Raw genomic sequence first — 27,183 nt, forward strand, 5'->3', positions numbered from 1 at the left:
TTTCCAACTATGACAAGTCAAAATGTCTGCTGGGAAGAAGCCTATTGCTGCTTGCAGAATTCATTCTATAAATAATTATGCGTGTTCACTGATTTAAAACCATTGTAACAAAACATCTTTATTGGTCCAAAATACAACATAGAAATAACATTCAGTTCAAGTCTCAGTAATAAACACAGTAGCACAAACATACATGACTGGGATAGACCTCGCAGAGATTCTCCTCTACAGGCAGACACAAGACATCACAATTCATTCTTCAGCTAAACCTCAGCTCATTTTCCAGCCCGTAGATTTTAGCCTTCAGCGCCATCAGCTCTCCCTGAACCTTTTTTGTCCTGGCGTTGGTCTGGCGTACTTCATGCAGAATAGCTAGGTCCTGGTTGGGCCCAATATTCAGAGTAACCTGAAACACAAAAGAAGTATATCCTACTAGTGAATACATAGGCACACAGTAAAGCAGTTGAAATGTTAATTTTCTAATGACAGCAGTATGGAAGGCTAGAGGGGAAGTTTTCTCAGTTTTGCTTTACAAATACAACTAAATGATTTATTTGTGATCTTGACAAAACAAGCTTGTTAACCTGAAATCACAAAATAACTTTCTTGTGAACCTTTTCATGAAAAAAACCCCCAAAAAAACCAAAACCAAAAAAAAAAAAAAAAAAAAAAGACAATGTAAGACTACTGGGAAACCCCACAGGCTTTTCACCTTGAGGAGCTGTTTTTCAACATCTTTGAATTTCTGTCTGAGGTGCTTCAGATCAGTCTTGAAGCCCTCCACCTCCATGACCCTCCTCTTCTCCAGCGCCTCGTAGCGCTGAGTCATCAGCTGAAGACGCTTGGCCATTTTGTCGGAACGCTCCTGCACACATAGATATTTAGTAAGTTGGAAATATTAGCAAGAAGAAACTTGGGAATCACCTTCGTTAATGAACAACCAATCAGAGATGTGCATGAATTTCACAGCCATAAGCATCAGTCCAACCACGGTACCTTAAATATTTCCCTGCCCACATCCCCTTCCTCTCTGATTTGGGCCAGTTCTGTCTCCAGAGTAATACACTGCTCCCTGTACATCTCTGCCAGACGGTGGGCTTGCTTCAGATCCTCCTGCATTGCCTGGTGAAATAGAACTACAACAATCACCCAAATCCAAAGCAAGCTACTGACGTTCTTTATCAAGGGAAAAGGTTAACAATATTTATGCTATTCTACAAAATGGATAGGTTAGCAAGAATGTCTTCTTAAGTCCTACAGTTAGCATATGCAGATAACCGCAGTTACCCTTAGCTCCTCTTTGTGTGTCTGGTGTGACTCTGGCTGAGGCCGTGGGAGGAGCAGGGCCGTGCTGCTGCTGGGGTGCCATGTTCGGCCCGGCTCAGGTCCGTCAGACCCAGCCTTCCTCAGACGGTTGTGGCAGGAATCCAGCTCCCTTAGCAGCCGGTCCTTCTCCACCATCCAGCTCTTCTCATGAGCCCGTGTGTCAAACTTCAGCTGTAAAAAATCTCTGGTGCTCTCATGCAGCAGGTTCTGGGTTCGCTGGAGCCTGAGGGGTCAAAAATGGTGAGGAACTTTCAGTCATACACTTAAGTCGGTATGAAGAAGATTTATTATCGTTCCGCAGCATAAGTATCACTTCAAAAACAAGATAAATTCCAGAGCTGTCTTAACCAGCAAGCAGAAAGATACGAATAATTCTGAAAATACGCTCAGCTCTTATAGGAGCATTAAAGAACTAAAAATGCAGACATCAGATATCGTAAACATTATAAGACCCACTTGTCAGTCAGAGCTGTGACGCGCTCCTCATCTCTCTGCCGCTGTGCCTGTGCCTCCTCTGTTTTAATCCGTCTATCCTCCAGCAGAGACTCTACCTGCTCTTTGGCCAGACGGGTCTGTTCCTCCATCTGAGCCTGCAGCGCCTCCACCTGGAAATGTGAACCACAAAATAATTGCAATTAAAATCAGGTTTCAGTCCATTTTAAAACCTTTCAACGGAAAGAATTATTGTTCAGAGGTGATGTGTAGCATGTTTGTGTGAGATGACATCACCCAAATCCCATTTTGTGCATTCATAAAGTGGGCTTGTACCTGCAGCAACAAAGTCTGGTTGTCGTTCTTGTATTGTTCCAGGGTCTCCCCATTTACCCCATCTGCTGATTTTGTTCTCCTGCTACTCTCTACTTAAACAGACACAAAATGTAAGTGACACAGTCAGAAGAATGAGCAGAACCTCAAGCAGAATTATTTATCTTTTTGTTCACTTATAAGATCTGGTTTTCTGTGCTGGAGTTAAAAGAAATGAAAAAGAAAACATTACCAGATCTTTACTATCATTATTCATTATAACAAGCATTTTAAACACAATAACATAGTTGATGACTTAATTAAAGAATACAATAAAAGACAAACAATAAATTATTAGACAAATTTGAAATAATATTATATGTAGAAAAAGCATTTAAAAAAAAAAAAAAAATGTTTTCAAACCTTTCCTGTTCGCAGAAGGTCTTAACTTTGTTGGCCTGAGACTCAGATTTTCCTCCAATCTGGACTCAGGGTTCCGCTGAGTGATAGTAACCTGAAATATAGTCACATATATCGTGCCTTCAAAACATACACAACCAAGCGGATTTTTTTCCTGCCTGTTTTTTCAAAATGGAACAAGTTTTTGTTAATCCACAAAAAAAAAAAACATTTGTAAATGTGTAAATCTATTGAAACTGAAATACACAAATATCAAAAAAAAAAAAAAAAAAAAAAATCAATAATAAAAACACTAAAATGAATTGGCATCTATGTAGGAAATGACATTATAAATATTTTCATGGTTAGTACAACTTTTTTCTTTACAGCAGGTATTTGGACTTGTCACCGCAGCAAAAGCACAGGTATAACTAATAAGATTAGTAACATCCATTTAGGTGTTCCAGCCAACGCATTTACTAAGACAATTAATTATGTTGTATTTTAATGTGTTTGACAACTCAGAACGTCTGCTGTGAGAAAGACCTGTGATGGAGTGTGTACCTTGTGAGGAGGTTCCCGGAGGAAATACGTGATCTCTCCTGCATCAGGACCCACCAGGGCGAGAAGGTGTTGGATTTTCTTCCTGTCCTCCAGCTCTCTTTACAAAACCAAATAGGTAATTAGATGCAGTTTTATTTGCAGAAGTGCCGAGGAAGAATAATGGCAATACAATACTGAAGACAGATGTTAAAGCCTCTGCACACCCACACAGATATTTTCCATCACCCTGGCTGGATAGACCTTTGTCAATCAGGAAGAGTCCCTACATGCCCACACAGTCTTTTGAAGGGGTCCAGTTAGGCAAGTGAAAACACCTGTTTTCACTTGCCTTTACGTTGGGTGTGTAGGGTGTGTGTAGGGGCTTTAAATAAATATCTCAAATAATATGTAGAATTAATATGCAGCCAGTCAGATGGCCCTGTAAGCTATTTACTATTAACATCCAATGGGCTGTTTTCATTTTGACACATAGTAGGAAAAGTGCAGGTGCAAGTGATAGCATCAATGACGGTTCCATGCCATTTAAGTGTCCCCATTTAAGTCATGACAGTGATCAAACATGCATAATAGTATGGATCTGGACGACCGAAATGAAAAGCAGGCCTTATTAATGTTATTAGTTAAACCTGTGCTTTTCCAGTTTTTTTATAACATGTTAAAATCTCTGCTGTGAAAAATACCTCTTACTGTTCTTATGGTTTCACCTACCTGATCTTTAGTCGGTCATTTTCTGCGAAAAGCCGGAGGGACTGCTCTCTCTCTTGGAAAAGGTAGACCTGCATGTCACTCAGAGCATTTTGCAGCTCAGCAATCTCTCCCTCGCGCTGTCGTACCTCCCACAGTAGCTTATGCTGGGAGGATATCCAAGACAGAGAGAGGATCAGTTAAAACAAATCAGCTCTGGTACATCCGATAAGCAACAGCAAATACAATGACTCCTAATTGTGTCTCACCTGGTCCTCTGTGATGCCTCTGTACTTCTCCAGCATCTGCAGCAGTTCCTCGTGTTCCCCGTCAAACTGGGCGATCTTCTGTCTGTAGAACTCCAGCAGCTCCCTGGATGGACGCAGGTATGCCAGACGCTCATGGATGGGGGGTAGTGGGGACTCAGGTTCCCGACCAGGGGTCTGAGTGTTGGCTCTGTAGGAAAAAAAAGTTGACTTTACGGGCCAATATGGAAGGGGGGCACTTCTGCATACCATTCCAGTACCACACACGCTTCACATGAACTCTAAATACTGACTCTGTGTTTGCTCTAGCCACTAGACTGTGGTCCTGCAGTGTCAGTTACATTTTACCCTGTGCATGTACAGTAATTGTCTGCAAAGAAACAACAAGCAATGACAATGAATGATTACCCTGAGATTTACACCCACTTAAGGAGTAAGACTAAATCCATGTGGGATAAGACTTAGGACCGTAATAGTGGGGGGCCAGACTGGCGAAATAAGTCTAAGTATCATTTGGGGAGATTGCAGTTAAAAGCATTACGTCCCTCTCACGCTGGACACTCAGTGCTACAGCAAAGTTTCTTTCTTGGCAGAAAAGACCACAAAAATGTCTGTTCTCCCGCGTGTTGACTACAGGATCTTACCTGCGTGGTGTTGCATCTTTCGTTGGAGATCCCATCCCTGCACAAAACAACTGAAAACAAGAGTTAAAAAAAAAAATAAAAATGATGTGCTTGTCTTTACATACTGATACGGGAAATGTACATTTGGGTGTCATCAGCACTGCAGAACGACTTAGTTGTCGCAGGTTGTTGCAAAGTTAGTTTGACCGTCCAGCGAGTTGTTCCTGCTGGCATGGATTGGGTCCCACTCGGGAGGGGGACGTTTCAAAGCACACAACTGTTCTCAGTTAGAAACAATAACTTTTTTTTTTTAAATCCGTTTTGAACACACACTCAGCCGTCAGACGACCTCGACATAGCCGGGCAGTTTGGAGTATTTGGTGAGTATTATAAGGGTGAAGGCACAAACGGGAGAATGTGCTGGTCAATTTAACTGACAGAAATCCAGTTCATCTATAACGAATCACTGATTGTGAAATCTCGGATGTAGCTAAAACCAGCACGAAAAAGTGCAGTAGCGTGGGCAAGCTGTTCTCCATTCGTTTCTAGCGTTTTAGCGAAGATTCATATGATATAGTTTACTCACCTGTTAGTTTTTAAAAAACTCTCAGCCCTCGCTACAGTGGTGTTGTTCGTTGCTACCAAGCTTTTGAAAAACCCGGAAGTCTACGCCTCTTCGTCTTCTTCGCGGGGTACGGAACGAAGAGGATATTATTTTGCCAACTAGCGGCAATGATTAAATATAAATATATGGAGTGTCATGAAATAATGAATACAATAACCACATAATCTATCATGCCATTCGTGTGGCACGCATGGGTAAGTAGTGTTTTTTGGAATGAAGTTAATTAAGAGTCAACCATGATTAATGATGTTCAGGGGGTCATTAGAAAATTCCGTGTCAAACCTTACTTATGTAATTCAGTGATTTTTTTTTCCAAAATGCGTTTAAAACGTGTGACTGTAGTAGCCCATAGATATATTCTAGTAAGTCTAGTGAAGCGTGTAAACAGCTAATTGCCTAATAACCGATGGGTAACGCGCCAGCGGTCGTTTCATCAACTTCGTTAAGGACTAAAGTCAAACATTTATCCCTTCAAAATAAAGGCCTAAAATGTAAACGTGTGGAGAACATGAAGTGTACAAAAAAATTACACAGTTTATAATTAGATAACTTATGTTCTCCTTGGTCATATTCATTACCGAAACCACCCCCCCTCGTTAATTCCTGTTTTACTATGGAAATCCTAACCGGAAGCTGTGATTTTAACCACGTCTAGCTTGATACACTGGTCCAGTTCTGTCAAACTTCACCGCCACTCCGTGTCCCCGTCGGCCTGTTTGCCTCTGTCTCTCAGCAATGGAGCGGAAAGTAGCTCGGGAATTTAGGCACAAGGTGAGTTCCCAGCATTTTTGTCTTCGGACACTGATTAAATAGCTCTTTTAAAAAGCTGCTTGTCTACCTGGTTGTCACTTCACTCGCTCAGGTGTCTGTCCCTGTGGGATGTTGCGCAGACACAGGCCTTACGGAAAAGAAACCGCAGCTAAAATCCGTCACGAATTAGTTTCAAAAGGATGCCTTTTAAAAAGTAAATCAAAAATCATGTATACGAGTCAAACATGTTATTTAGAAATTGTATGGTAGTATCTTCAGGGTTAAAAAATATCTCATCATTACTATAAAGTCAATGGGAGAAATAGAGACAGAACTATAAGAGTTGCTAATAGATGAATGGGTTTTCATTCGACCCGAAATAACTGCCTTTTTAAAAGTGTTTAAAGAGAAATGTTCACAAAACTGTTCTGCTAGATGGTACTTACAGGCACACGTCTTTTGGGTAGTTATGAGCATAGTTTGGGCTGCAGTGGATCTTCCTAGTGTGCTTTAAAGCTTAAAAGCAAGTAGTCACAGTGTATTCAAAGGAGCTATATCTCATCTATATCTATATATCTACATCCTTTCTGAATTGGTCAACTGGCCGGTACCTTTTCTTCCTGACGTTACATTATAACGTTATAAAGTAGACATCATGAGGTCACCATGGTGAATAACAATAGCATGATTAAATAAATGTTATGTGGATCCAGGATATATGGTTCCATGAATTAAGCTCAAATTATACCACGTTTTCTGGTTGGTGTTTGCATAGTACTACAATAGGTAAAGTCCTGAAAAGGTAACTATGAGTAAAACATAACAGAGGAAGGAAACATGATATGTCCAGGGTGTTTTCCTCGCCGAAGCATGTAGGGATCACAGCACAGCCATCTGTGATGCACGCAGGCTGGCAGGGTCCCATATTGTGGGATCTCCTGAAAGGGCAAACTTAGCATTAGATCATGTAGACCATGTCAGGGATGAGCAGCTGAGCGGAAGAGATGGGACAATTTGGGGGTTTAATTAAAGGCTGAGGGGAGTACATGGCACAATCAGGCTTTGTTTCTTTTCGGGGACATTATCATAGACACTGAATCTCTGTTTGGTTGAGTGTGTGTGTGTCAGTTTAACTGTCTTGATTCAAACTGAAGAACTGCTTTATTATATGTGTCTTCATTGTAAAAGTACCAATTAAAGGTTGGTTTCTTCTCTGGAGGTTGACGTACGCATGCATGTGTGTACATTGTAATAGAAGTTAGTTACGTTGGATATTACTGTGTGAAAGCAGTCCAGATCTCGAAACCAGACAGTGCTTTTCAAACTCAGTATTTGACTGACCAAGGATCTCTTATCTTATTGGATTATGGTGCCAAAGTCTTCGTGTAGGTCGGGCTGGACTAGAGGCTGACTGTGTCTCAATTCCCCGAGCAAGAGAAATTTATGACAGTCGTAAACACAATGTCACACACACCCTCACAGCGACCTCACAGCAGGCTCCGGAGCCTGAAGTTCCACATTTATTAAACTACAGTGAGGCTTAGTTGATCAGCCTATGCTTTAATCCCTGCATAAAATGACACAGAAGTGTCTGAATTTGCATGTGTTTTTGCTCTCTATAGAATTCATCTTTAAAGTTTTCCGTTCACACTGTTCAAGATGAGGTTTGTGTGTGTGTGTGTGTGTGTGTGTGTGTGTGTGTGTGTGTGTGTGTGTGTGTGTGTGTGTGCATGTGAGCGTGCGTGCGTGCGTGCGTGCGTGCGTGAATGTTGGGTGTGAATGTTCACCTCTGTTTGTGTCTGAGATGTAAGACGACACTGCTGACCTTTCCACTGCCGCCTCTCCTCAGCTGTTCTGCCATTATTCCCTCCCAGTGGTTTGATAGTTAGGGAAGGGCAGCCCATTACACCTGCTTTACTCTAAGGAGCCTCATCATCCTAAAGGCTAGTCTTAACCGAACTCTTCACTCTGATTGGGAAAAAAAAAACCAAAAAAAAAACCAAGCCATTCAATTCAGGGGTGAAGCTTGCAGCTTTAGATTTAGTCAGAAAGGTGCAAATGTGTTACATCAGTGATTGGCCGAAGCGTTTCCTCAAAACAATCCTGCTGCAGCTGAGCCGCCATCAGGTTTGTATGACTCCTACACACACACAAACACACACACACGCACACAGATGGCTCACCCCCTGTAATGTTGTCAGGACCACGAGAGAGGTGTAGTGTGTGTGTGTGTATGTGTATGTGTGTGTGTGTGTGTGTGTTTGTCAGTCAGTGGGCTGATGATTCTTCTGATTCAGGAGTGACTACAAGGATGGCACCAGATGTTTATCCTTTCTTGCAGGTAGAGTTGCTGATTGAAAATGAAGCAGAGAAGGATTACCTGTACGACGTCCTCCGCATGTATCACCAGTGAGTACCGTCTGTCACTGCTCAGTGCGGTTTTAATGTGTGTCTGCGAGCAGGTTTCGTTTTCTTGTTTGTGTTGTCTTTGTCATACACACATCTGTATATTCACACCTCTATAATATTATATGAATAAACTGTTGATGGTTATTGAATAGACTGTGTTGTTAAATAATTTTTAAACCAGTATTGTAATTTTTCCGCTGATACAAATATAAAAAAGACAGTAAAATCTAAGATAAAAGGCTAAATTTTTTCTCATTTGCATCAAGTGTTTCTGGAATTCCTTCTTTTCCAATGTTAGCAACAGGTGAAATGATGCCCAAATGCCTTCTCCAGCTTCTTTTAACTCCTCTCTACCTTTTTCATGGTTTATTATCGAAAGCTCTTAATCCTGGCTGAGTCAATTCTTATGCACATTCACCTTGGCTTCTGATAACAGCCTGGTCTCAGAAGGCTGGGGATTAGGTGAACTGGTGGGGGGCTACAGGTCTAGGTTTCAATTAATCTTTGTACAGAGGCAGAGCCCTGTGGCCCCATTGGTTAAGCCTCTGATCAGTTTCCAGTGTGCTCCGACAAGCCTGGCCAGTTGTCCACAAAAGCTCCTTTCATGTTCATCCTCCAAACAGAGCTGAAATGGCACCTATTAATAATTCAACGAGGAGGCCAGGTTGACAGATTTTATGCAGTAGCTTTTACTTCGCTGCTTTTATGGCTGTTCTAGCTGCTTTTTGTCTTTCTTTGAATTGTAACAGACAGACGATTGGATTCTCTAGTCCATCACCATTTAGATATTATAGTTATATTCTATACTGTATATTTAAATTAGAAATGGAAGCTTAGGTGAGGACTTTAATGATCTTTTGGCTGATAAGATCTTCTACAGGCCATTATGATTACTTGTACTTTAGACTAAAGTATCTCTTAATATGACCATTCAGTATCATAAAGTCTGGTTGTGTTCATTCTAAACACAATGGAAGTATTGAAGGTTCTCTCTAGAATTATGTTCTCGTCAGGATACAGAAGCTGAAAACAACACCATTGGGAAAAAAATCTACAGTGCAATGCTATTGTGTGAAAGAGATCCTTAATAGTCAATTCATTTCCCCACCCAAAAATATGATAATTAATAATAATAAACAAATAAATAAAATGAGCAAAAAAATGACAGGGGTTTGAGAAGTCTATAGTAAGTTTTGGAGTATAATTTTCATTGTTTTTTTAATCAGATTTTCTTACATTGACCCTGCTCAATTAATTCTCAATTCTGTCTAAATGTAGCTGATGTCAGTTAGAAATGTACATCATATTGGAATTTATTGCCTGAAACTTTTTCATTTCCATATTCTGGTTTTAGTGCAACTTCATTACGTATTGTAATGCAAATCCTTTTTCTTGTACCAAGGTTTACTATAAATGCATGTGTCCACTTGTTGTAGAAAGCCAATTGGTCTTTACTTGGTCTCTCTTTGGAAATCTATAGTTATCCTCCTCTCACTCTCTCAGGTCGATGGATTTGCCAGTGCTGGTGGGGGACCTGAAGCTGGTAATCAACGAACCAAAGCGCTTGCCCCTGTTTGACGCCATCCGACCTCTCATCCCACTCAAACACCAGGTGGAGTACGATCTGCTCACCCCCAAGAGGTCACGGTGAGTACAGCATGGCATTGTATTGTCTTTGTTTTCATACCGACACCATCCTCCTCCTCCCTTTCTAAATTTTACGTGGCTGATACATCCTGTTTTGTATCTCTGTTTCACGTCTGTCCTGATTGTGCAGGAAGCTCAAAGAGGTGCGTTTGGATCGGACACATCGTGATGGACTGGGTCTGAGTGTCCGAGGAGGGCTGGAGTTTGGCTGTGGTCTCTACATATCACAGATTGTCAAAGACGGTCAGGCTGGGAATGTCGGCCTTCAGGTATGTACCTATGAGCTAACTTGTTTGTTTGTTTGTTTTTTTAAACTTCTGAAACACTAAATTCTAATTGTATTTGAAGTACCACATAAAGAGCTATATGTATCTAAAATAATTATTTTGTAGTCATTATAGTAGTATTATTAATGATATAATATTAATAGTACTACTTTTATTTAGGATACCAATACTATTTTCAGTCGGTTTCATAGTTGAAACATGGACACATATAGTATAATAAGATAATTCTATTTTGTCTATCAAGTCAATCAGATTGTTGTGATTTTCTTTGGCCATGTGTCCCAGTGTCACTATGAGTCATAATACCAGAATCCACTAGGTGGGGTAAAGCACCCAGATGGAAAATAAATAAAAGAAATTGCGTCTGTCATGATGGAAAAAGTTACTGTCCTCCTCAGACCTGTTGAGATTGATGCTTTCATACAGATGCGACAGAATGCCTCTGTGAGTCACAGTGTATTGTGACAGACTTACAATAAGCTTCATAACGGCATCTTAGGTGAGGATGGTCTCTTGTCTAGTATCTTGATGCAAATCAGAGAAACACAGTCAGCAGAGAACATTGCTGTTGGTAGTTAGGGAAATTATTTGATTAAAAAAAAAAAATCCATCCTTTTCTTTGCTTTTAATTAATTACTATTATTTTTAAATTAATTATTTTTTTCCACAGTTAAAGTAATATTGTCAGAATACATTGTGTTTTAAGTTGCTTTAAAATCAGGTTGAGTAGGTTATCTTAAATTATATTCCCTTAGTTATTAGTTCTATTTTATCAACTGTTAGCAGTTACATAAAAACTGGTTAAGAAAAGGAGAAATCCTACAGTGTTAGCAGTTGTGTACCAGCACCTGCCTGTACTGTGTGCAAATAGCATATTTTTCTTTCACTATCAGTTTTTTGAAGAATCAAGAATCTTTAATTAGAACACATACATAGTGTAATATAATGAAGTTACTTTGTCAATTTTTATTATTGCATAAACAAACTCAACTGTTTGGCTGTTTGATTTTAAGTCACTGTAGCTGAGAGCATCACCTAAATGGCTAAAACATCAAAAATGTAAATAGATCATACAGATCAATAAATCATATTGTGGCTGGTATATTCAGCGGACAGAGAGGCACATTACTGGAGAAGCAGTAACTTCATCTGTGATCTGATTTGATAGTTTGTGAATGTGACTGTGTCATTCTTAATATCCCACCTTCTGCTCATTCATAGGTTGGTGATGAGATTGTGCGCATCAACGGATACTCCATTTCCTCCTGTATCCACGAGGAGGTCGTCAGTCTCATCAAGACGAAGAAGATTGTGTCACTCAAAGTTAGGCGTACGTCAAACACAAACTCACTTTCAAACAGTAGCACGATTGATGTGCATAAAAGTGAGTATTGTTTAACATCAATGGCATCTTTCAATTGATTTTATTTATTTTTATTCCCATCTTTACAGATGTGGGGATGATCCCAGTCAAAAGGTGAGATCATTAAAATAGTAACATAGCATTCATTTGTTTAGTTATTATCGTGTGAAATTCTGCTCAACTGTGTTCTCATGTACTTATCTAATTTCTCCAGCTCATCAGATGAAGACCTGAAGTGGCAGTTTGTTGACCAGTTTGTGTCAGAGTCAGGGGTAAAAGGCAGTTTTGTTTTTTTCTTCATGGCATTTGTCAGTTTCAAAAGTTGTATCATATCAGCAGACAGCTTATGGACTTTTGTTTCTTTTATTCTTTCTTTCTGTACCTCCCAGGAGAAGAAAAACAGTGTTGCAGGCTTGGCATCGATCGGAGGGAAGGAGATCAAGGAGAAGAAGGTTTTCCTCAGTCTTGTGGGTACAAAGGGTATGGGCATCAGCATCTCCAGTGGTCCCACCCAGAAACCTGGCATCTACATCAGTAACGTCAAGCCAGGCTCTCTTTCTGCAGAAGTTGGACTTGCGGTGATTGCTCAAAAACACCTCTATGAAATGCTGACACTCACTTCCCTGCCTGCTGTGAACTCTATCTATGTCTTATATCAAAATGTAGGTTGGAGACCAGATTGTGGAGGTGAATGGGGTGGATTTCACCAATGTGGACCACAAAGAGGTGAATTTTGCTCAGCTTAATTATTTATCCACTTGCAATAATGGTAAATGGAGTTCAAATCTTATCGGTGATTATGTATGATTACCTAGATATAAAATTTTGTATGTGTCCTTTTATCCAAAGCACCCAAAGTGCCATGAGGGCCACGAGTTGTTAAACCCCTGATCACTGGCAGTGTTTGTTCTGTGCTTTGATCACTGAACTGAAGAACCAAAGCCAAATTAGAGTTCAACCAAACAAAAGTTTTCTGAGATAGAAAAACCCTCCAAGCAAAGTCAGTTTTTTGCCAAAGTGGCTGAGAAACCAGAGCTTTTGATATGTACTGGTATTTGCCTGGAGCCGGTAATGATTTCACACCCCGATGAATACACATTACACATACTTTTCACGAGCCACAGAGCAGTGTTAAGGTATTCCCCTTAATCTTATCTTGAAAATTAATGGCATTATTTAAAGTCTTTTGTTATTATATTCACAGGCTGTGAAAGTCCTGAAGAGCAGCAGGAGTCTGACGATTACTGTTCTGACAGGAGCTGTAAGTACACTAACCACATTATGCCTGATAATGATTAATAATTATTTGTAGAGTATTCAACATGTTATCTTTTGAACTTCATCTTTTATAACTCTTCACCCCTAAACTCTTGTGAGTACTTTAGAATACTCTTGCAGACACAGTATATGAGTTTAAGATGGATATGCATGCATCTGCACATGAGACCGCCAAACCATTAAAATGAATAATCCTGGATAAAGTGACTTGTGTGTTGCTATGTTTTTCTTACATGTAGAGAGTTTGAATTTAAAAGGATTCCCAGAGAGTCCCAAGTTACTGGGATATTAAATTAAATCTGGTAAATAACAAAGCAAGCTCTTAATGACTTTTGAACTTATAATCTTGACATAATGGTAATAGCAACCCCCCCAAAAAATGGTGTATATAAAATGTCTAGAACAATTGTTTTTATTGTGATGGGGATCATAGAATAATATGTAGATCAGGAGAAACCTGGGATGTGGATAAAAACTGCTTAATTACCTTTGAAACCACATATGAGGAAATGTATTTCTCTCAGAAAGATAAAAACAGTGAAGGGATCATCTGTTATGGATGTGGGAACACAAACATCTGCCTTCTCCCCTTTGCATTCCTGCACCGCACACATTAATGTGCCATTTTGTTTCGGAGACATCACGTTACCTAGCCTGTGCCTCAGCCCGTCTGTCTGCAGGAGAAACATTTATCATCAGTCAAGTCACTCCGCAGGCTGTTTGCCTCGGGACTCAGTGATGACGACTGTGTAACTGAGACCAGCAGTCCCGTCTTATACAGTGTTTTCCTTGGTGCCTGTCTGATGCAATTACTGTATTTCTGTTAGTGTTTGTGTGTGTGTGTGTGTGTGTGTGTGTCTTTGTTTTGACATATCCATCACATCCACCATTATAGTTTATTGAAATTGCAGGCTTTGTTGTAAAATGAGAGAGCCACTGTTAATACAGTATGTGACAAAATTGATCAGTGACATCAAAGCAAAATGACTATACTTAAATATTGATCAATCATCTTGTGCCTCTCTTGCCTCCCATTTAGTTATTTTTGCAACAATAAACAATTAGGAATCTATACAGTACAGTATTTCTAGTATGTATTTTATAGGTTTTTGTTTCTGCATAGATAAAGATATTATAGAAATTGTTCACATGCTTTTCTGAGGCTGTAAGAAAAAAGCTTCAAAGATGTTACGTGACAACAAAAGACTTCTCTTAACTCCCCAATGTGGGAGACTGGTTTGGACTTGCCTTCCGGTCTCCAGAGCCAAAAAGTTTGAGGACCGCTGCTGTACATGATGTCTGTCCCTGATTATCGTCTCTGGCTGTTGTCACTCTCTCAGGGCAGTGAGCTGTTTATGACAGACGAGGAGCGCCTGGCAGTGGAGGCCCGCAGAGAGCTGGAGAGGCAGGAGCTGATGCACCAGAAAAGGGTTGCACTGGAGACCAACAAAATTATTAAAGAGCAGCAGGAGAAGGAGAGACAGTGAGTGAACAGAGGAAAATGCTTTTCAGACAAAGTTGATCTTGATTTGACCTCAGAAATATGAACACAGCAAAACCAGCAACTGGGTCCAATAATCAGCTTTGGAAATACTGCCAAATGCATTCAATCTGAAACTGAAAGTCATCACCCAATAATAAAGGTGTTGACTGACATTAAGTTGATGTTTTCCAGAAATCGTTCTGTCCATTTTAGAGGCCGCCTCCTTTGTATCGAGCCTCAAACACCATCTGTCAGTCAGTGCCGAATTCTGCCTTTACAATAGCCTGGCACTTTCGTCTGCCTTTGTGGATCAAACCTCTTTCGTCACCCTGAATTCAGATACCTCAAATGCCATTCAGGGCATTGCATGGCCTGCTTACACCTGCAGCAGAACAGCAAAACAGAGTTCTCCTCAATTCTGAACAGAAGAATAAATGATTGACCGGGCAACCGGATGCTGCTCAAACACACATCTACATAAATCAGTTACAAGCAAAGTAAACAGGACCTACCGTGATTTTCTGTCTAACGGAGGACCTTCACTGAATTGCTTTGTAGTTGCATCACAATACACAGTAGACTTGTGTTCACTTTGCTAAATCATTTACACATTTTTTCTCAGTTGTTTATAAATTCAGAGGAAGCACTCAATTTTCTAAGTGTTTTTGATGCAGGCAGTATCTGGGGATGAATAATTGGGCTGCATATCATGTGTTGGAGGAATTAAGCTTTCAGTAGCAGCAATAAACTGGATTAATGTCCCATATTCTGTATTTATAGCCCTGGACTGTCGCTTGCTGTGTGGATAAAGTTTTTTATGTTGAAACCTGTGTATTTATGTTGTTTAACAGGAGAAAGATGGAGATCTCTCAGAAAACTGCAGAAGAAGAGGAGCGCTATAAAAAGGAGATGGAGAAGTATGCAACTCATTGTCCACAAAGTGCCAATTCAGTATTGTTTTAATAATATATCTTACATACCTCAGTTGTTTTGTCGTCCTGTGTAGGATTGAGGCCATGGAGAAGAAGAACAACAGAGATTGGGAGAAGGACTGGGGCACCAAGGAAAGGCCCAAGAGCCCTAAGAGCCCACACACTCCGAAGAACCCATCACCTGCTCCAACTGAAATAAAAACCAGCCCAACTCCAAAGGCTAAGAGCTCTCGTAAGGACACCTTTCTCCTTAAAACTCATGAATCTTCTATTCACTTCTGAATGTATCTATTTACTTTTCTTCTGAAACCATAGTTGTAGAAGTATCTCTCTCCTGTATCTCACCTTAGTTGCTCCCTTTCTCTGCATGCTGTCTGTCTGTCGCTGTTGTGTGCTGTGGCGCTTTTTATGGCTTCTCTCCTCTAAGCTGATAAGGCCAGCTCCTTCACAGCAGAAGAAGAGGAGGAAGAGGAGGACAGACAAGTAAGTCTGGAGCCTCAGCTGTGCAGTGTTGCAGCTGTTGTAGGAGGAGGTTTGTGCAAACCAGCATACACAAAGACTAGTGCTAGATTTCCTTTGACAACCAAAATGTAATCATTGGAGAAAACTTTTTCATCATAATGTACCTCATTTAGTATTTATTTGTCACTAAATGCTGTCAAGAAATTACACTGACGACCAAAATCCAGCAGCTGAAAGATGAGTTTGCATCACTTAAAATGCAGTTTGCATCATTTGGTTTTCAAGTAGAGTTTGCCCAAATGGAACAGGCTCAGTCATTTCTCTTTGAGTGCTGTGTTGTGGCTCTTTAATGTCTTGTTTTTCAAATGGATAAACTGCTTGGATTGTCCTGAGACTTTGTTGAAACTTTGATTTAGATTTAACATACTTTTGAGAATTACCTGTGGTCATCTCCATCCATAGCATTTGGCTGGTTTTATCGATATGAGGGGAAACTGCCATCGATCCGCAAGGTACTGTCAGCTGTGTGAGTTCAGTGTGCCATTAGCGTGGTCACAGAGGAAAGTCTGGAATAACACCTTTATTGTTTTTAACTGTTTCCTATGACTTCATGACAAGGTGGTGGTTACATATTTCAGACCAGAGCTTTTTTTCTTTTTTCTTTTTTTTTTTAAATTATTATAAAACTTAAAGTTGTTTGCTGTGGTTTTAACAGTCACACACAGTGTGGTGTCACTAGCTATCTGCGCATGTCATGGTGTTTGGTCTGGAGTGGTAGATTTTTCTCTCCCCTGCTATTTTTATTGACTAACTGACACCTCAGAAAGGAGAAAAGAAGAAGAAAAAGAAGAAAGTGTCAAACACAGACACACTGCAGGAGCAGAGAAAACACAAGAAGGAGATGGAGTTTGAGCTGAAACTCGCCAAGGAGAAAGAAGAGATGTATGAACGAGAGAAGCAACTGAAGATCAATAGGCTGGTTCAGGAGGTATGAAAAGACGGGTTTACCCAAGTGAACTGTCTAGTGGAGTAAACAATTGGATGTGTTGGATTAATATTTATGATTCTCTTTATGGCAAAGTTAACTTCGCTTTTCAATGTTTCAAGTTTTGGCTTTAACTAAATTGCCACCAAGTTGCACAGCTGAGCGTGGGAGCGAGTGTGTGAGGGACTGATGCATGTTGTCTGATGTGCCAGGTTTCAGAGACGGAAAGAGAAGACCTAGAGGAGTCTGAGAAAGTGCAACACTGGGTGGAGTGCCTTTGTCAGACTCGGTTGGAGCAGATCTCTTGTGTGGAGAACGAATCCCCAGAGGTACAGAGTGAGACCGCCTCTCTTTTTTTGTTTTTTGTGATGTTTTGTCTTTCCATAAAATTTTATATGTATTAACCTGATAACCTAGCATTTAGACAGGTCCACAACAATATTCAGAAAAATGGTTGATCAGTAAGAGGCAACTGTTCCCCAGCATGCTTAGCTGATGACTTGTCTCCATATTTGGTTTTATCAATATTTATGGTTAAAACAGGATGGTACAGAGTAAAATGATACAGGGAAGGACAGTTCAGCAGTGCTCCAGAGTTCAGGCTTTTAAAAGAGTTTGCATGTGTGCCGCATTGCCACTCATGTCGGTTTGAATGTTAGGTTACACGAGTTATGTGACATGAGAAACAACACGGCAGTTGCTCAAAACTTTGCGAGTGAATTTGTGGCTGGCATTTTCACTCCTCTCATACAAAGAAAGATAAGAGATTTTCCGGCAGGTGAAGTCAGTAGGTAGGGACAGAGGGAAACGGGAATTCAGAAATGTGAGTTGTCAAGCATGAATTGTTAATTAGGCTGAAAGGAGAATTAACATGTGGTAAAAACATTTTTCATGTCACTGTGACTTTAAGCTCTCCCCGCCACGCTCTCCTGCCTCTGAGCCCAAGGTGAGGCGTTTCCCCGGCGGCCTCCACTTGGCCACCACGGATCTGGATGACATCAACCTGGATAACATTGATCAGAGCCTGAGGGGCCCTCTGAAGAGACTGGCCCCCACCCAGCCCAGCACTAGCCAGCCACCTCCTCCCTTGCCTCTCCCTCCACCCTCGCCCAAGCTGAACCCTACCATCCCCAACTATTCTCCTCCTCCCCCTCGAGCATCGCCACAGCGCCGACCTCAGTCTCCACCCAGTACCAGGAAACCTCCCTCTGCCCCGTCTACCTTGACCAACAAGGGGCGCAGGCCTCACCCACAGCCTCACCCTCCCCCACCCCATCTCCCTTGCCCACTGTCCTCCCACTACCCTCCTCCATCTCAGTCATCGTGGCCTCCATCCTCCCCTCAACCTGCTCCACGGCCTCCTCCACCACCGCCCCCTCCTCCTCCACCGCCCCCGCCTCCCCCTCCGCCGCCACCTCCACAACACTCCGAAGGCCGCATAGGCATCCTCAGTGGGTACTGCCAGCATTATCAGTATCACGTCCAACACCCTCCCAGTCCTCCGGAGCACAGGAGTGAGTGGGAGACCGGCGGTTATCTCCCGAGAGGAGGGATTTACTCGTCTAACACCAGTGAAATGTCCAACCCCTCTAGTCCAAAGGTTAGAGACTCTCATGTGAGAGGGCTGATGTGTCAGACTCGCTTTTTCTTGTTGTATTACTGCTTCAGTTTAAGAGTGTCTAACTGATAGATGGCAAGGCTAATTTTTTTTTCAATCTATGCAGGAAAGTTGAATCAGCAGTTTCAAAGAAATATGTAGATAGCTCGATGCATTTTCAGGGCTGCAGGATTCGATTCTCTCTAATGCACAGGTTTATATGCATGTTCTGTTTTATGTATTGGGAAGTATGTATTATGCCTCAAAAGAGAGTGATACACCGTATTAGCATAACCTGATTGGGCAGTCATTGATTTACAATTTTCTTCTAGCTGAGGGAAAGGCATTCAGAGATAGTGTTAGTTGTTATTGACGTTTGCTTATAGCTGTCTGGTTTGAGTTTAGCATATTGTAACTCAGGAGAGGAGCCGATTTTTATTTTTTTTCCCCCAATGCATTGGATGCTTTTGAAACCTCAGCAAGGCTGTGATATCTAAGAAGATGTGAGTGAGTCTGGGTGTGTGTTGCACCAGTACGCATGCAGTGTGCTGCGTGTGCCAGGGGGCTGAAAGATTCTTTTTATTTCACTGTGGTTCAGGTAATGAGAAATACATCCCATGCCAGTCATATTTCCACTTCAAGCACTCCCTTGGTGAGTCTCTCTCTGTAATAATAGTATGTCAAGTTTTGCAAACACCCCAATCATGAACGTTATACATTTATACAATCCCACCAAAACAAGATGCTTTTTTGTAAAATGACTTACCAAATGAATTTACTGTTTAAATACAAACCTATACTCAGCTGTTGCTTGGAAACGTGGTCTTCTCCAATAGCAACTAGCTCCTAGTCCCCCCAACCAGAGGCGTCAGATGGCCCCTGTCATGTCTAAGCCTGTCATGCTGCCTCAGTCCCAGACCCATCGACCAGATCCACACAGACCTGCGCTCCGTTCTGATGGTCTGGTATGAAACACACCACACTACATTAATCTATTCCCTGCATATAACTTTGATTCAGGTCATATAGCACTCAGACATCTGACCCAGTATGCCATTATCTGGCTGAGGTATTAATCTCTGTCTCCTTTTCTACTCCTGGTGAGTCTTCCAGACTCTCCAGCTGTTTCGCAGAAATCCATTCAATGGTTATTAGATCACACGGGGGAGCCATTTCTCCTTCCTGTCAAAAATTCTCTAATGAAACTGGGCAGATTATTCATTCTTCAAACTGCATTTACCTTGGACTAGTCAACTGAGCAACCCTCTATTCCAGAAAGCGTCTGCCTCACGTTAGATGAGTCACACATCTACACCTGAGAGCAGAACAATACAACCACACACTTCTACCATCAGCCACTGGAGGTGACATGCTTTGCTGAAGGGTACCTTGACTGTGGTAGCTGAAGGAGGGGGCACTATAAATCATGTTTTACCTCGATTTTCTGAGTATGTGTGCTAGCAAAAAAGTCTACTCTAAATTGCTGTTGCACACAACTGTACTATTGATGTTTTGAGATACTGTTTTATAAGTTTAATTGAAAAAAACTGACATCATAGAAATTTTTTTCTGAATGCAGTTATGTTTTGTGTCACCTTTTGTCCAGTATTTCCCCAGGGACTGTGGCTGTATAGTAGTATATGGGATCCTGTCTATCACCATGTCTCATCAGCTGGAAGAAATAGGTCAAAGGCTGGTGGTGTAATTTGTAATTACACTAATTTGCCTATTGTCACCAAATCCCAGGAAAAGGATGAAACCACCACTGAACTGATCCAACTAGCAAGTTTTGTCGGTCAAAACTCTTCATTACCTCAGAATCAGGATATAAATATCAACACACAATTTTAGGATGTTGCCATTATCTCACTTTTTTGATTTGTTGTTAAAAGAAATAATCTCAGTGTGTACCACTCACTTACAGGTGGTTTAACTTTTCGCGTTGCTGCAGTGATGAGTGAAGTGTACTCCAGGGTGTGGATGTGGTTGCGTAGGGTAGAATGGCACAATTCTGACTACACCCAACCAAACCAATCATCGTTGTGGGGTGCGGTCAGAAGTGAGACGGACTTAAAACTTTAAATCAGAGAGAGCAGTAAATCACTGCTTTTCAAACTGGCCTGAAGTCACTCTTTCAAACAAATAATAGAGAGAAAACAATTCATGCACAGGAGTGAGGCTTGTGTTCTTTATTTTCATATCTTCACTAAAAGCTGTCACCTGGTCTTGTTTTTCAGCCTCCAGAAATGTTAAAACGGATGGTGCCTTTCAACTCGTCTTTCAAATCAAACAAAAAACAAGTAATCCATACCTATAACCACCTCTCTTACTCTATTAATACTCGTGAGTGCTTTTGTCCTGTTGTTCTTTCTGCACTTTTTGTCTCTGTGCTCACACATCAGGTTTCCTCATGGTTGACTGGAGACTCAGTGATGGCTCCTCCTTTATTTTTTCATTATGTCCCCTGTCCGTTGGCTGCATCACTGCCTTTAGGTCCAGTTGTGTAGCTTATGCATGACTGCACTTTCATCGATTTGAAGCACACTGTAGTATAGTTGCACACATCACATTGTTTTGGTCTTACTGCATTGGTTAGTTTTGATCTACACTGGCAAAAGATGGTTTGTACAGCAAGGACTGTCATATAAAGGCTCACAGAAGACTCCGAGTGGTTTTAATCTCTATCTCTACATGGGTTGATGCAGTGAACATTGGCAAAAGAAAGGAAGGTTTGTTTATGTACCTTCGGTGCGCATGGAGACAGAGAATATCGGCCTCATTAGATTTATCTATTATTCCAAATAACCCATCAGTTGAATTGTTTGGTCATATTTCAGCTGTTGTCTCCAGCAACAACAACTAAAATCATATGTAACAAGTGAGCATATTTTTAAGTCCGATGTTGAGCTTCTCTGGAACAACAGGAAACTAAGAATTAGATTAATGAGTGTTTATTCTGCTGATAGAAAAATGGCTCTGTGAGTCATTATAGATAAATGTGATGTCCTTCCTCTGAGAGCTTTTCTTTCTGTTTCCTTTCCCCTCCCATGAAATTAAATAGCTGTCATCTTTGGTATGAATGATTTGGAATGATTTTCTGTGTATGTGTGTGCGGCTGTTCCTGTGACTTATTCTTGTTATTATTCAATTAAGGCTTGATGCTTTAAAAACCACTGAGTGTCTCCATGGTTTCCACTTATTGAAGGTGGTGTTAAAACACAGAACTGGTTGTCAAAGGAAATCCGACCAGCACTTTGTTCAGTGACTTGTTACACACCTCACATTCACAGAGATTTCTTAGCGATTGGTTTGTTTCTTTGTGTCCTGTTAACTCGTTCTTGACAAAATCATCAGTTTTTAATGACCTGCATGTTGATTCTCTTTCAGGGATTTCAGAAATACGAGGAAGACTTTGATCCTTACTCAATGGTATTGTTTGCCTGATCTTGTTAGCACTACAACAATGCAGACAACTCAATAAATATGCAGCATTAAAATCAAAGTGGTGGACAGCCACCAGCTCTTAGCTCCTGCTTCTAAGGTTAAAGAAAGTACTGTTGACTTCTTATCATGGCAGCCTTAAAATTAGCATTACTACAACAATACACGATGCACAAACTCAAAATCATTAATTTTTAGCTTAACGTGTTAATTATATTTGTTAACTGTCTTGCCATCAACTTTTTAATATATTGTATATTAATATTGTAAATTTCTTCGATATTGTTTTACTTAGACATGATATAAGTGAATTAACAGCCCAGGTTAGCTTGACTTGCTAGTTTGATTAATAACTGAACAAGCTTACTTCTGGTAGCTAGCCGGCAGGGCAAATACAGCAGAGTAGGCAGAATTAGATGACTGCTGTGGGAATAAGAGAGATTGTCAGTTTGTCTCCAGAGGAAAGGCATATATCTTTCTTGATGTAAACTACCAGTAGCAGAAGTCCTCTGTTTACTCAGCCTGTCTTCCATTATAATTAGCCCATGTGTGATATACTATTGGTATCTTGTTTTATTGCTGACCATGACCATTCAGATATTAAGAGAGCGGGAGCCCATTCTTTATGTTGGCCCCTCTGTTAATTATTTCACTACTTACTATGCAACTGCAGTGCTCTTTTCCTCTACTTTTTCCAATCCGTTTCCCCTTTGTTAATAGTTTTCCTCGGACCAGATAGCCGGGCGAGATGTGAGACTGCTGAGAATCAAAAAGGTATTGACTTAATTCGCACTATATAGCTCTGTTTTATTGATGGGAAGAATCTCGCTTACCGCTTTTGAGGAGAAGATTTTCTAAAGCATGACTGATGGTGCTGATGTTTTGGCTACTGTTCTTAAGGCTGGGCAGCTTGAGCTTGCTCTGGAGGGCGGAGCAGACTCCCCTTTGGGAAAGCTGGTGGTCTCTTCTGTGTATGAAGGTGGCGCTGCAGATAAGCACGGTGAGTTTGGTTTTTAAGGTTCATGCTTTAACTTCATGTCAAGTCAACTTACAATCCATTCAAGTTTATTTTAAGATTTGTTTAACTATGTTCTGAGAGAAGAGAATCCATCCTCCATTCAAAATTAATTCTAGACACACACACAACAGTTACATTATTACATGAAATACTTTTCTCAGCTGAAATAAATGATTATCTGTCTTTGTACTGTATGTTTTCAGTCTTGCACCTTTATTGTTAGTGTCTGTAATTCTTTGTTTATTTACACGTGTTTTAAGTGTTTGTATCTGTATGTACTGTATATGTGTACCTAAGTATACACTGACTGTAAGAACACTAATAAACTGACAACTGAGTTTAGACAATGTCCCTATTCAGCCAGTTAAACGAAATCTCAGGCAACATATTTTTACTGCAAATACACTTAATACTGAAAACATAAATACTACCGAACCTTTGTGAATAGAAAGTGAATCATTATGTTGTATTTACAGAATATGCTTTGATTAGTACTTTATCATTCCTCCATCATTACCAGTGAATGACACCTGCTTATTAACATTTCTCTGTGAATACAGTTAAGAAATATTTCCCCACTACAGCTCTGCATCACTGTAGGGGACAACATGTTTACTTGTGTCAACTTCGAGATCCAAGCTTTTGAGTGCCCTTTCATGCAGACTTTATTTATCTCTGCAGCTGAAGCAGGCACGTACTGTGTGTGTGTGTGATGTGTGTGTGTGCGCGTGTCAGTGTTGTGAAGAAATATGGTTGGCATATAAATGTCTCTGATGTCTCTGCTTGTAGGTGGCATCGTACCAGGGGATGAACTTATGGCTGTGAATGGGAAGATCCTGATCGATGCAACATTAACTGAGGGACAAAACTCTCTGGCTCGAGCCTGGAATAGTGGAGGGGTATTACTCTAATACCGTGACCCATTAGCTACTATTATTTCCCTTATTAGCTACAACATCAGGGTGTTGTATTGATTACAGTTAAACCCTGTCAACCTACATTGATTGTGCTTGTTGTTGTCACCCTCTAACTTGCAGATTCAGTCTGGCAGCTTGAGTGTATATATATCTTTTTGATTCCGTGTTGTTTTTATCTTCAGGACTGGATCGATGTTGTGCTTGCTGTTTCCCCTCCGAAAGACTATGAAGATGAAGTGTAAGACTTCATATTGACTCTGTAATTTTCAGTCTAAATATGTATAATCAATATCATCTTTGCTATTTATTTAAAAACAATTATGTATGTGCACGTGTATGCAGCCTTAAGTCAGCATCAGTCAGTCCCACTGTGAACAGAAAGGTGTTTGAAGGCAGTGCAACACTGTACAGACATGGCTACCTACTTCAGCACTAGCCCTCCCTCTCCTCCTACCTCATCCTCGTCCTGGTAATCGACATGGCCTTCAAATCTCCTCCTCTTCACTGCACGTCTCAGAGAGGATGTTTGGTTTGGCATTTGTTTTTGCTTGGCCCCATTTTCGTTCCTGAGCACATGTGACAGTCTCCCTGTCAATCAGAAGAAAGCAGACACACAGCGTGTTTTGGTATTTGTCTTCCCTCGCTTTTGTCAGACAGTCAGATTTATGTGTTACTGTTACAGCTTGGCTATTTCCACAAAATCTAGTGTGACAATGAATTTATGCTGCATACACAATCTGCAGTTTTTCTCTTTTTTTTTTTTGCCTTGAAAATTTCATCAAGGCGGTGTTTCTTTATTGCTGTAGCATGTGTTCTATATTGATATGGCCATGCTATTTGAGTGAAGACATTTACAACTAATGTGATCAGTGACCTGTCGCACCATATATCTGCCAAATCCTGACCCAGTGAGCCCTATATATACACAAAGGTACTTTTATGGCATGTGTGGTATTGTCCCATGCCGTCGGGTCATGGACGGTCACAAAAACAGCCAAGGACTCCTGCCAGCCTTCAGCAGTTGTTCTGATTGATGTTGTTCCACGGGACTGTTACATGTTTTGACATACAGTGGGTTCCCTAAGTCTTAGACCACCATCCCATTCAAGTTAATGGGTAAGTGCTCTCAGACTTTGGGACCCCACTGTACATAGACACCAAGTGGTGGTACTGTGGCGAGGATTTCTGCCCTGCTACAGTAAAAATGAATATGTTCCCAGAGTTTGATCAGGGCTATTTTTGAGGCTGACATGATAAAATTTAAAAATGCCAAAGAAGTGGGTTTTGCCGTTTTAATCCCTCTGTCAAGAGAAGAGAGGAAAAGAAATCTTGGGTTCAGTTTAAGCCCTGATTATCTTTTGTTTCTAAAACTCACCTGCATGTGTGTTGCTCTGTTGTGCTCAATGTGCAGTGACTAAACCAAAGCACAGTTAGAAATAATTTTTCCAGTGCATAGGTGACCTACAAGTACAGTTAATAAATTACAGTTCATTTATTTAACTCTTTTATTTTAGTATAATTGGTGAAAGTGGATCTGACAGAATGACTTGTTACTGATTAATTCTTCTATCTTCTACTGCAGGACGTTCTTCTAGTTCCATCACCAGCCTGCCAAGGAAACCAGACTGATTAAGAAGAAAGTTTTTATTCTTGATTATACCCTACAGGATTCACCGTCTTCTTAATCCCAATCTAAATAAAACTGATCCTCTTTCTCTTCATCCACATTTGTACCCCAAAAGTCCTTAGATGGTCTTCTTGTTTTTACTTAGCATTACAATAAGCCCTTTGAGAATCAGCCTTGTCTCATGTATCAAGATATTGACACCATGCAGTCATTCTCACTGTTTAGCTTTGTTTAAGGAAGGCTCCTGTCAATATTTAGTTGTCTGCAGTAATCCTCTTCAACTATGTCAAGCCTGGACATGGTTGACCTCATTTAGGTAGATGTCGGTCTCATCTGTCAGTATAACAATAAAGAGCGAGTTAGAACAGGCAAACTGTAATCGATAGCTTGTCTCCAATCTGCCTTTTCAAAGCCCAATAAAGGACTGCTCACATTCACGGAATTGAGTTGATGTTGTGTACACTGAATTTGTGCACTCTCCGCTTTGCTAAGACTAATCGTGAGACAAACAGCCAATGCTATCAGTACAAAGTAACATTTTTGGAAAAAGTTATGACTTTGAGTGCAGATTTGTGGATTTTAGAAGGCCTTATTTAGTTGGACTTCAGTTTGGCAGCTAGCCCCGACTTGGATGAATAGTGTATTTAACATAATCCAGATTGGTATGTACCTTAAACCCATCAGCCCTGAATTTTTCCACTCATAAGAGTAGTAATGAGGGTATAACAATTTTTCATGTAATCTTAAAAATCAGGACTTTATGACCACGACTGACACAATGTGAAATTTCTGTAACATTATATTGGATTTTCCCGTTTTGGTTGTTTTGAAGGTTGATAAACAATATTCTACTAATTTTAAATGGGATTTGTGTAAAGAGAGTTGCTCTCCTGCTTCACATCCTTGCTTATGGTTTTTCTTCACCTTCTCTACCCGCTGTTATCACCAGTTCTGCATCGATTTATTTCAACCGTGGGGAGCCCAGCAAAATCTATAATTAAATGTCCACAGGGGGCAATGGTGCACCTTGAATACCAAGCTACTCTGTGAATGACGGAGTCCTCAGTCTGTTCATAATTCTGCCTCTAATAAACCCGAATACCAGCAGAGAGGGCCAGATCAGGCCTATAATAAAAGTAGAAGAGTTAATTGTGGTAAATGGGGGCATGGGAACCAGGGCATGCCGAGAAATCCATCATGTCATGTTACATGTGTGTTGCTTTGCTGGGCAGCGTCCCACTTTACTGTTACATAACCGCTCTGTGCAGTCACCCACTCTCGGTTCATCGGGATGGCATACGCGACTATTGCCCGCTGCCAGTCTCAGCGTCGCCGCGGCGTGCTTGGCTGACCGCCGGCCGACGGTTCATGTCGGAGCCCGAAGGTGGCCTTCTTTCTCTTTCTTCTCCTCCTCCCCCTCCTCCTCCTCGGCACCAGGGTTCAGCACCGCGGACAGCTCCCCGCCTCCACCCGTAACCCCCCCGCCTGCGCCCGGACGGTTAAACGCGAGTCGGACAGCAGGAGGTCAGCTGCGCTCCGAGCACATGAGAGACCGCAGTTTGGGAGTTTCTCCCCCTTTTTCCTTTTGTAACATCCAAGCGACGGATGTGACAATACTGAGGGGGTGTTCTCGGAGACAGGGAAACGAGGCTGAAGCACAATGATCTCACGATATAAACCGGTAAGTGCTGGTGGGTTTTCTCACCTGGTCGCTCACCTTGACCGATGCTTTAACTGTGAATAACAGGCTGCACTG

At 41.0% G+C, this 27,183-nt stretch overlaps 2 protein-coding genes across 4 annotated transcripts; one reads left to right on the forward strand and one right to left on the reverse strand.

Annotated features, from left to right (window-relative positions):
- Positions 1 to 92: 92 nt before the first annotated feature.
- ccdc77 (coiled-coil domain containing 77) lies at positions 93 to 5,320 on the reverse strand. 2 transcript variants are annotated; one of them, XM_040132831.1, is made up of 12 exons: positions 5,193 to 5,320; positions 4,628 to 4,677; positions 3,987 to 4,173; positions 3,742 to 3,884; positions 3,034 to 3,130; positions 2,494 to 2,584; positions 2,095 to 2,186; positions 1,783 to 1,931; positions 1,288 to 1,549; positions 997 to 1,122; positions 713 to 865; positions 93 to 406 (listed from the first exon to the last, which is right to left on the reverse strand). In XM_040132831.1, the coding sequence occupies exons 2-12, from the start codon at positions 4,660 to 4,662 to the stop codon at positions 260 to 262; spliced, it is 1,482 nt and encodes a 493-aa protein (XP_039988765.1). In that variant the 5' UTR covers positions 4,663 to 4,677; positions 5,193 to 5,320; the 3' UTR covers positions 93 to 259. The 2 variants fall into 2 exon arrangements, with proteins under 2 accessions (XP_039988765.1, XP_039988766.1); XM_040132832.1 differs by having other exon boundaries at positions 2,095 to 2,183; positions 5,193 to 5,319.
- On the forward strand, positions 5,257 to 26,242 carry ush1c (Usher syndrome 1C). Of its 2 annotated transcripts, XM_040132828.1 has the most exons (24): positions 5,257 to 5,425; positions 5,887 to 6,002; positions 8,323 to 8,390; positions 9,894 to 10,037; positions 10,168 to 10,306; positions 11,546 to 11,654; positions 11,777 to 11,801; positions 11,902 to 11,959; positions 12,077 to 12,265; positions 12,354 to 12,413; positions 12,892 to 12,948; positions 14,306 to 14,448; positions 15,300 to 15,365; positions 15,455 to 15,612; positions 16,305 to 16,354; positions 16,666 to 16,830; positions 17,040 to 17,156; positions 20,662 to 20,724; positions 21,812 to 21,853; positions 22,586 to 22,639; positions 22,766 to 22,865; positions 23,673 to 23,782; positions 23,983 to 24,038; positions 25,383 to 26,242. In XM_040132828.1, exons 2-24 carry the CDS (start codon positions 5,967 to 5,969, stop codon positions 25,393 to 25,395), a joined length of 2,022 nt encoding a protein of 673 aa, XP_039988762.1. In that variant the 5' UTR covers positions 5,257 to 5,425; positions 5,887 to 5,966; the 3' UTR covers positions 25,396 to 26,242. The 2 variants fall into 2 exon arrangements, with proteins under 2 accessions (XP_039988762.1, XP_039988760.1); XM_040132826.1 differs by lacking the exons at positions 16,305 to 16,354; positions 16,666 to 16,830; positions 17,040 to 17,156; positions 20,662 to 20,724 and adding an exon at positions 15,808 to 15,863 and having other exon boundaries at positions 5,268 to 5,425.
- The last annotated feature ends 941 nt before the right edge of the window (positions 26,243 to 27,183 follow it).

Source organism: Xiphias gladius, chromosome 8 (genome assembly GCF_016859285.1).
Source record: "Xiphias gladius isolate SHS-SW01 ecotype Sanya breed wild chromosome 8, ASM1685928v1, whole genome shotgun sequence".
In the NCBI taxonomy this organism is placed as follows: Eukaryota; Metazoa; Chordata; class Actinopteri; order Istiophoriformes; family Xiphiidae; genus Xiphias; species Xiphias gladius.